This window comes from Megascapheus bottae, chromosome 13, assembly GCF_031878675.1.
Source record: "Megascapheus bottae isolate mThoBot1 chromosome 13, mThoBot2.hap1, whole genome shotgun sequence".
Taxonomy (NCBI): Eukaryota; Metazoa; Chordata; class Mammalia; order Rodentia; family Geomyidae; genus Megascapheus; species Megascapheus bottae.
Window position 1 is genome coordinate 59,266,401 of NC_143521.1, and position 10,170 is coordinate 59,276,570.

A 10,170-nucleotide genomic window follows, 5' to 3' on the forward strand; every position below is an offset into this window, starting at 1 on the left:
AAGCTCTGGGCCTTCTCTATGCCTGGAATTAACCTACCACCTCCAATCATGGTTTTGCAACCCGGCTGCTGAGAGAGGTGGGCAGCTGTGCCAGCAGGCCCCGAGTCTGTGAGGGAGGTTGGGCTTTGAACAGGCATCAGTATTGGCTATCCATTCAGCCAGAAGGACTCATCACCCAGGATCCCACCATCCAGCTCAGGTGCCCCAACACACGTTAGCCACTAAAGTGGTTCCAAAAACAAAGTTCTATATTATTCCACCAGACACTAGAATACCATTTTCTCACACAGCTCCCTACTTTCCACTTCCCAGGCAGGAGAGACATGCTTCTCCCTCCACCCCCAGGTCCCTAGGTCAGGGGGACAGGTGGAAGAATTCCAGCCACAGGCAGCAGGGTAGCACGTTCTGCGGGATGGCTGAGAGCCCCAGAGGCGCTGCATGCCAAGCCCAACTGAAATGCACTGACCCCATGCCCCAGGTGCACCCAAAAGGAAGGACCTGCCCAGCCAGCTGCAGACACCTGGCTTCTGACACCCACAGGGCCTGCTGTCCCAGTGTTCCCCACTGTCCCCTGGGGTCACAGCCTCCCAGTCTGTAAACCCCACTCACTTGGTAAACCACAGACCCCAGGACGTGACAGGGGCGAGAGGCCCCAGAGGCTCTCCCTCCTTGAACAGGAGCTCACTGCTGTGCACAGGGGCCGCCCTGGATCTGGGCCTCACTTAAAAAATCTTCTTCCTCAGTATGTGCAGGAGGGTTAGAGACACAGTCCTGCTGGCCCTGACACCCAGCTGCAATTGTTGGCACAAAAACACCCAGCGTGGCCTAGTAGTAGCGCGCTAACTAGCACGCATAAAGCCCGGGGTTCAATTCCTTGGTACCACATACATGGAAAAGGTTGGACTTGGCACTGTGGCTCAAGTAGCAGAGTGCTAGCCTTGAGCAAAATGTTTCCAAGGACAGTGCCCAGGCCCTGAGTTCAAGCCCTAGGACTGGCAAAAAAAAAAGGAAAACAAAAAAACAATAAAAAAATGCAGGCTGATGGCTTTGCCACACAACACGACCAACTGCAATTCTCTCACAGAAACTGGGGAACAGGGAAGACTACAGCTGAGCTGGGCATTGCCCAGGCCTTGGGCATGTAGGTGGCACATCTCCACCCCATAGCCTCGCTTTCTCAGAGCCCTCTCATCCCTTTCCTTTGTGGTATCATAAGAAGCTCCCGGGCCCAAGCTCCAGGGCCCAATTGCCTCGGATGCTGCACTGCCAGCATGCCAACTCGAGTGTCTCCATACTAGATCGTATGCCCACCGGGGGCAGGTTCACAGCATGCCCTTAGCTCTGGCCCCCGCTGGCTCAATAACCATTTGTGAACTGGGACTCTGGAATAGGGGCTCTGAACCAAGATGGCCTGGGTTGGGTCCCGATGTGACTCTGATGTGAGCCCTGGCAAGTCCCTTGGTGGCCTGAGGCCTAGAAGAGGGGAAGACTAGCTCTTTACGGTTCCTGTGAGCCGCTCCCCACCTGGCCACTGGCATAAAGGTCACCTGATTTATTCGGAGGCAAGTAGCCTCTCTTGGAGCCTGTGTGTTCGCATTCCTGTGAGGTCTGGGGCCAGCCCAGCCCCTATCCAATAACCCCAGGTTAGTCTGTTCCCAGTCCACTGCAGTGTAGATATAGTACGGACCAGACCGTGTGTCCCTAGAGCCCAAGCCGGGCTCAGTCCTGGATCTTGGGTTCCTAGGAAGTATCCCAGGGCAGTCAACCAGTCCATGGAGTCTATGGCCAAGTCCAGCCTGCTGGGTGGGGCTGCTGTCTGTGGGGGAGGCCCGGTGTTGGGGGGCCTGCCTCCTGCTGACCCGCACACAGGCCCAGCTCCATCTGCCTGGCCTGGGGCTCTGGTCCCGCTGGCTGCTTCTGTTCTTCAGCTCTGTGGGGCAGCTGTCACCTGGGCCCGGCGTAGCCGTATGGCAGCTTCAGCAACAGGCTCTGGTGGCTGGGCAGCACGTGCGTGTGGTAGTGCTCCACCAGGCTGCCCACGCTCGTGAACAGGACCTCGGCCTCCAGGTAGAACTTGGAGTCCTACAGAGGCAGAAGACAGCACAGTCAGGCTCCCTGCGGCGGGCACGCCAGAGTCTCCCTACTCCAGGCCCCGTTTGTAAGAAGAGACAGTCAGCAGTGACAGTGGCATAGGTGACCCTGCCTGCTCCTCCCACAAATACCCGCACAAGCCCCAGCTCCTCAGGCTCCAACACAGAGCCAGGGGCCCGCGCCAGCCACTTTGCCCCTCTAGGGTCACAGAGAAAAGGGAGAGGCAGGGGTGGGAGAGGGGCAGCATGGGGCTGGCGTGCATTCTGGAGATGCCAGCGTCAGCCACCCATCGCTCACATCCTACTAAGGAATCTGGCCTGGCCCCTTGCGAAGCGCAGAGACTCCGTCAACCCTCACCTTCTCAAAGATTCGGTAGTTCCTCACTTTGTTAGAAGATTCATCCCACACAACCAGGACCTGCAGGGAGGGAAGTGTGGGCCAGACGGGAGGCTGGGTGAAGGAGCTCAGAGGCGGGAGGCAGAAGGGGCTGAGTGCTGGGGCCCTCGGGGGCAGGCAAGGCTCCAGAACCCCAGCCAGCATGACCTGAAGGGAAACCCTTGGCCCTGGGGCTCCCGGCCCTCTGCCTCCAATGAGACATAAACAGCAGAAGCAGGTGCCAGGGCCACCTGGAACCGCCACAAACACACGTGGCAGAGTGTGACCGGTGAGATCACACGCTGCACGCTCAGAAGGACCTGGCAGCGCCAGTGGGTCTCTTGCTGCTCCCACTGCTGGGCCCCTCTGAGAGGGGCCTCCTGGTCCCCACCTTGCGGATGACACCCCGCTCTGAGACTAGGCCGGGGTGTGTGGAAAGCCCAGATCACAGCGGCGCCGGCACCTACCTTCCCGGACTTGGTGGACGAGTTTCGGATGCAGTAGAGCCCATCCTGGGGCTCTCCCCGGGGACTCGTGGCTTTGAACAACCTAAAATAAAACAGCCATGCTGCATGGTCCAAAAAGAAATGTACTCTTTACCTGACTTACACAACTGTAACTCCTCAGTACATCACAGTAGTGAGAACAATGACAATGCCATGACTGCATCCAGGCCACGAGCCACTCTGGGTCTCAGGCTGGCTGTCCTGATGCCAGATGGCCCGTGGGAGCAGACAGCTGGACCACTGCTCTTAGGTTTCCTGCTGCAGTTAGAGCCGTGTGCTTGAGCCAGCAACTGCCCAACACCAAAGCAAGTAAAGGGGACAGAGGGGCAAAGAACTCAGCAGCCCATCTCTGCTGGTCCAAGAGGACTTTACTGACCTTTCCACTTCGCAGGATTCTGTAGTGTTGACAAACACAGAGTTGGGCAGCGGCACCTGGGAAGTCAACCGTGATCAGAGCCAAGGCCTGAGGGACCTGACGGGCCCGCCACACACCGCCGCCGCCCAGCCAGCCACTATGCACTCTGGGGTCCTGAGCTCTGAATGTCTTGGCCCCCTCAGCTCTAGGCTTCTGGGGGCTCCTTGCTCAGGTTGGCCACCACGGGCCACCCTGTGGCTCTCCCACTCCCCGGATGTGGTCTGGCCCTCCACTCAGCCTTGCCTTCTCATAATCCTCGTCCGAGTCCTCATTGCCAGTGTTAGCCTGTGAGGGCTGTCGAGGTTTCTCAAAGGAGAAACTCCTGAAACTCTGCCCATCAGGAGGTGATCGCCTGGCATGGGGGAAAAAAGAGGAAGGTAAGACCACGTCACCCCATGCCAACCTCCACTCCCTCTGAGCATCATGGAGCCGTGCCAGGTTCAGCCTCAGCACCCATGGGGGTTTGCAGCTCTGGTTACTGTGACTGTACAGGCTCTGCACAGTGCTCACTGTTCTGGGGCAGGAATCAAGTAACACCAGAACCAAGTAGGAAGTCAGGGGCACCATACTGGCATGGGAGACACAGGGCACCTGAGCCCAGGTGTTATCACATAGTGGACAAATGTACTAGACTCTGCTGCTGACCAGCCTGGAGGGTCTGGTCAAGCCACACGCCTTCCTGAGCCATTGGAGTAGTCACAAACAGAGGCTGAACAGTGCACTCCACTCAGGGACACCCCTTGAGAGCACTGCACTACCACTGGGCGGGGGTGGAGGGGACTTCCCCAGATCCAAGAGCTTCCAAGAAGCCTGAGGACCGGGAAGCTCTGCCAGGATGGGTGTAGGTGAGGCTAGACCCAGGTTTGGCAGAATGGCTGCGGGCAACTTTCAGCTCCTCTGTGGCCCCTCATGAAACAAAAACACAAGTGTTTCCCCAGACGCTTCCCAGCCAGCGGCAGTGAGTTCCCAGCAGTGGGTTCCAAGATGCCACCAGAAGAGGAGGTGCTGTAGCCACCATTGGGATGCATTGGTCAGCACACCACAGGAGGCTGATCCTGTGGCTCACCTGCCACTCAAGCCACGCAGCTCCCCGTGGGGTGCCGTGTCAGGAGGAGCCATGGGGGAAACGCCCCTCCCCCTCCCCCCGCAGCTCTTGGAATAAGGGAAACGTGCTTGGAGCAGCCTCAGGCCTGAGTCACAGACATGTCCACATTCCAACCCAGAAGGACACAAAGGCAGCCTTGCTGGTCCTGGAGACAAGGCAAGACGGGTCCTCAGATGCATGCTGGCTCAGTGACTCACCACCCCCATGCCCTCACCACAAGGGCTCTAGGGCCCCGTGTGACCCTGGAGGCGCTTAGCCTGCCAAGTAGTGGCTCCAGAGGGTCAGATCCCGGAACACCGTGGCCAGGGCCTCTGAAGTAGCTACTGACTCTGGTCCTCTGCCCACAGGCCTCACCAGACGTCGCCTGCAGCCCTGGTTCAGTCCAGGGACGGGAGACTATCCCCGAGGCAGGTGCTGAGGCAGCACCTGATGGAATGACACAGCTCAGAATGCATAGGGTACTATTTGTCGTGGGGTGGGGGGCGGTGGAGGCTGGGTTTGCACCAGGCTCTGTGGCCAGACTCACTGGAGATGGGGGAGCGGTGGCTTCTCTGGTCTGGGCAGCACTGCAGGCCTGGGTGAGGCCTCAACCATGGGCAACTTCAGCACAGGGGGTCTTGGGGCCACCGGGGGTGGCAAGAGTCCAGGCTTGGCTGCTTCCTTCTGGGGGAGCTCTTCCACCATCTTCAGGAACTTGGGCTTGCTGGCAGGCACGGGTGGGGGCTCAGATGTTGGTGGTCCCCGGGGAGACAGGTGGAAAGACTTGAGCTTGTCACAATTCCTGGTGGCAGTGGCAGTGGTCACAGAGCTGGCTGCGTGGCTGGAGGTCCAGGGCTCTGGGCTGGAGCTTACACTCTCCCGGAAGCAAGGGGGTTTTCGGGGACCAGGCCCCATTGGAACACTGTTCAGTGGGGGGTCACTCATCCTTCTTGAGGTAGCAGGCCCCCGGAGGGCAGGCTCGGCCCGCCACAGGCACAGTGGGTCCCTCTTCATGTTCTCAGGGGCAAGGCTAGCATCTGGGAGGCCATGCTTAGGAGGTGGGGGTGGCAGCAGGGGGTCTGGGCCCTTGGAGGTGAAGGAGTGGGCACGCGGCAAGTCTGAGAAGGCTGGCTTCCTGGGTGTGGGCACTGGAGGGGGAGGGTAGGCCGGCGGGTGGGTCAGGGAGTCTGCAGAGCACAGAGAAGTCAGTGTCATCAGGAGGCTGGAGCCACAGTACCCACCACAGGCAGCGGTCTGCAGATGCCAACCCAGAGCGCAGGGTACAGCACCCTCCGCCTGCTCCCCATCCGCTTCTCTGGGCCTAGAACACCCCTGCCATCTGGTACCGCCCCGCCCCACACCACAGAGCATGCTGGGCCACATTCCCCTACCCTCAGGCTCCGGGGAGTCGGGCTCCAGGTATGAGTCGTCCTCGTCTTCGTGTTCATAATCTGTGGGGAGCGGGCAGAAGGTGAGCGCCAAGATGGCCAGGCCAGCTGAGCACAGGACAGGTGACCCAGCCACTGTGCCTCGGCACAATGGCAGGGCATGCAGTGCTCAGGAGACAGAGCGGGAGGAGGAGGCAGCAGGACTTGAAAACAGAGCTGTCAGGCGGGAAGAAGGGCGCACTGCTGGACCCACGCGGGCCTTACCTTCATTGTCCGTGGGGTATGGAGATAGGCTGATGTCCACAGGCCGCTCAACTGAACCGTAGAAGCTGTCTGTGTCTGAGCTCGAGTCGCTGGAACAGAGAAGGTGACAAAGGACAGGTGGTGAGCTCCAGAGCTGGGATGCCCCCAGCACTTGTGTAAAGACCTAGGCACACATGGGACACTCCAGCAGACACACACGTGTGAAGCACAGACAGACAACCTCAGACACGAGGGTAAGCCCAGGACACACATAAGACACAACTGGACTGACATGCCAACTAGAATGTGTGGACATGGATAAACACAGATGACCAAGTACACAAACACCTGTGCACACGCATAGTAACACACCAACACCTACATGTGGAGGAACAGGACAAGGCCACCCTCCCTGCTCCTGGTGTTTTCTTTTTTCCCCAGTCCTGGGCTTGAGCTCAGGGCCTGAGCACTGTCCTTGGACTTTCTCAAGACTAGAGCTCTACCACTTGAGCCACAGCACCACTTCCGGCTTTTTCTGTGTATGGGGTACCCAGGAATCGAACCTGGGTCTTTGTGCATGCTAGGCAAGCACTCTAGTCCTAGGCCACACTCCCAGCCCCAGTGGTTCTTCTAACTCATCCCTCCTGGACCTGTCCCCCTGACGGAGAGGACGGGATGGTTTACGAGCCCTCCTAGAGGGCCCCGGTGCTAAGACACCTCACAGGTGAGCATCTGGGCCATTCTTCCGAGTGGCTCATTCTGCTCTCGGCCCTAAAACACAGGCTGGGTGCCAGCAACACAGAGGCAGAGCCCTGAGCTACTCCCTGAAGCACATGTGAACCTGAAGCAGGAGCTAGAAGAAAGGCGAGGGGCGGAGGGAGAGAGCAGTGCACACAGACGCACGCATCACTGCACGCACACGCACAGCCCCGGAGCCGTGAGGTGCTCACAGAGCAAGCCAGAAGCCCCGGGCTCACCTGGTGTCCAGGGGCAGCTCCTTCTTCTCGTGGAGGTAGCTGATCTCCCTGCGCAGCAAGGCCATCCAGCTCTGGGGGTCATCGGGGGCCTCAGTGGGCATGGGGCTGCCGGGGCAACCTCCTCCCTCACGTCCCCCCCGCCCTCCGTGGCCAGCGCGGGGGGGCCCCCAGCGGGGCTGGGCCCAGCCTGCCTCCGCTATGGCCTCACCCTGACAGAGCCTTCTGGTGGGTGTAAGGCGCCAGTCTCTGGGTGGCATCCACACAGCTGCCACCCCAGCCACATCACCTCCGGGCCTAGCTGTGACAGCATCAGCCATGGCCTAGAGCTGACAGAGGCCTGAGCCTGGGCCCGGGGACCCCACGGCAGCCACGGCCCTGTGGAGCCTGGATTACCTTGCGCTCGTCCTCAGAGGAGGCAGAGAAGAACCATGTTCGATGCTTCTTGCTGATATGGACAATTTTGAAGGGAAAGACATTGTTGGACGTGGTCTCCTCAGCTGCCCGCATCACCCTGAGGGTATGAGGCCCGTGGTCACACCCGGTGCGTGCCCACAGGCCCGTGTCCTGGGTGCTCTGGGAAACACCTGCTGATGCTCCAGCAGGGGGCGTGGGTGCTCCAGGCAGCTGGCAGCGGGGGCAGGGCAGGGGCGAGCAGTATGCGGGGTGAAGAGAGATCACGCCCCCACCCCCACTGCTCCATGTGGGCCCACATCTGCCTCTGTGCCAACCACACGTGTGTTCAGAGGAATGCCTGACTGCTCTATGGGCTGCAGCCCAGCCAGAATTCACAGCTGGCAGAGAGGTTTCACTGGAGAAGAGCCCTGCTGGCCAGATACTTAGGCAGGTGTGTCTACCTGGCCCATCAGAGTCATCTGCAGTGCCGAGGGCCAGCTGGCCTGCTGGACCGTCCTGGGGCACAGCCCTTTGTCACCACCAGACAAGCGCATGCATTGGCTGGCACATATTGAGGGCCATGTATCCAGGGAAAGGGAGCACCTCTCCACAAGAGATGCCAGAACTCTCACCAGCTAGCCTAACACAGGACCTTCAAGTCTGCTCCCAACCTCAACCAGTGATTTCACTAGCCTGGGAGCCCAGAGTCTGGGGAGGGCCAGAGTAAGAGCCTGAGCTGGCTGGGCTCTGAGAGTGCCCAAGAAAGAGGACGTGGTAGGTGAAGGAGCAGGGTGGGAAGGGAAGAGGAGCTCAGAGCTCCCTAGGTAGTAGCTGAATGGGGATTCTGGAAGCACATTCCTAGACTTTGGAGAAGCCCCAGGAAGAGCCTAGCGAGAACTTCACCACAGCTCTGGAGGCAGAGCATGCAGTAAGGCTAGGCAGGAGAGGCCAAGCATGGGAGGGCAGAGGCTGGACACACCTGTGCTGGAGCGCCAGGAGCTGGGCAGCCTGGCCCAGCCACGAGGTGCGGGAGGCAGCAAGTGCTGGCAGGCGGGCGGGACACTCACCGGTTGTATCCACTGAGCGAGAAGGCGCCCTGTGGGGAGGCGGACGTACTGCTCTTGAAGTAGTAGATGCAGCGCTTGTGGATGATCACAAACCGTAGGGGCCCTGCGGCAGGCGGCATGGCAGGGGTTAGCCACAGGCAGGGCAAGGCAGACCCCATCTGGCGACCCTCCTCCGAGGACCTGGACAACTGGGCCCCAGGACTTCTGTCCATGAGAAAGGCTTGTGTGGAAGAGCAGGCTGCCAACTGCTGCCCCTCCCCAGAGGTTGACGGCAGAGCCAGAGCACATGAACTCTACATCACGGCAGGCCTGGCCACTCAGAGGGAACAGACAGATTTGGGGCACTGTGGAGCCACGGTGGCTTGCTGGATACTTTCAGGAGGCTTCTTCCACCCAGGCCCGCACAGCAGGGCAAAGAGGACTGAGATGCCAGAGCTGGCACATGACAGCCATGGAGGTGAAGCCCTCCCAGGCCTGGGGGCACCCGGGAAGCTTTGTATCCCAGCCCAGTAGAGTCCAGACCCAGGCAAAAGCCCACAGTGCAGCTGAAGGCCTCTCAGCGACACAGCTCAGGGCTGGAGTAGTCTGCTAGCTTGATATGCAGGCATGCAGGGTCCCCTCCTCTCTCCAGCTGGTCCTGCACCATCACAGCCTGTGTCTTATGTGTCTCCAGAGGCCCAGCAGGCTCCCGGCTGGTCACAGAATTTCACCTAGTACATACGACCACTCACTGACCACTCACAGGTCAGGCGAGGGCTGCACTAGACAGCGACCTTGAGGTACAGGATGAAGCTTCCACAGACAGCTGGTCGACACTGTGTCCATCCTGTCCCTACCTAGCTACACTAGCCAGGACCTTGAAGCTGTCCTGTGGGCTAGAGAGGGTGGCCTCCGGTCCCAGGTGTGACAGCTACCAGAGTCAGAAGGGGAACTAAAGAGGGCCCACCCCAGGAGAACAGAGGCTCAGAGCTGATGCAACAGCCAGGAAGGCCGGGCAGAGCGGTGGAGCGGTGGAGACGTGGGCCCAGAGCTCGCCCCTCTGCCCCCTCCGTGGCCGCTTTGTGATCACCATAGCCCGAAGACTCACATTTGAGCAGCTGCAGCTGGGTGCCACCCTTCTTGTGCAGATAGCCAGACTTGGCCACGCCCCCAGGCATGGTCAGCAGGTTCTGAGCGCCGATGGCCTTCATGGGGACAGGCCAGTGCATCTCCTCGGCCGCCATGAAGCTGCAATCAAAGAGGAGATACAGCTGAGCCTGGGGTGGGGATGGGAAGAGTTGAACTGGGGACTTCAGGGGATAATGCCAAGGTCCAGAGGAGCACACAGAGGGCCAGGGCAGAAGAGGGTGAGGAGACCCCTTTCTAGACATCTTCGAGGACAGACCCCACAGGCCGCTTGCTCCACTCCTGGTCCCTCAGCAACACGGCTGGCCCCCAGGATGCTGAGTGCCTCCCCATCCAGCAGGCCTGGGGATGGTAATCAGTGAACCCAAGAACTCCAGCCTGGTGCCTGTCTTTTTGCTGTAACTATTCCACGTCTCAAGGCCAGGCAAGCCCAGGAGGGGGGGCTTCCGGAAGGTGGCAGGCCCTGGGCCCCTTCCGGCCCACTCCGACCCTCAGTGCAGAATAAG

The 10,170-nt window shown here is 59.9% G+C and overlaps 1 protein-coding gene across 1 annotated transcript; it reads right to left on the bottom strand.

The window, feature by feature from the left end:
- Window positions 1-230: 230 nt before the first annotated feature.
- On the bottom strand, window positions 231-9,803 carry Sh3bp2 (SH3 domain binding protein 2). Its single transcript, XM_090343911.1, has 12 exons — window positions 9,627-9,803; window positions 8,540-8,642; window positions 7,473-7,590; window positions 7,080-7,150; window positions 6,124-6,212; window positions 5,863-5,922; window positions 5,019-5,658; window positions 3,631-3,739; window positions 3,349-3,404; window positions 2,934-3,015; window positions 2,449-2,508; window positions 231-2,082 (listed from the first exon to the last, which is right to left on the bottom strand). Exons 1-12 carry the CDS (start codon window positions 9,760-9,762, stop codon window positions 1,945-1,947), a joined length of 1,662 nt encoding a protein of 553 aa, XP_090200037.1. The 5' UTR covers window positions 9,763-9,803; the 3' UTR covers window positions 231-1,944.
- Between the last annotated feature and the right edge of the window lie 367 nt (window positions 9,804-10,170).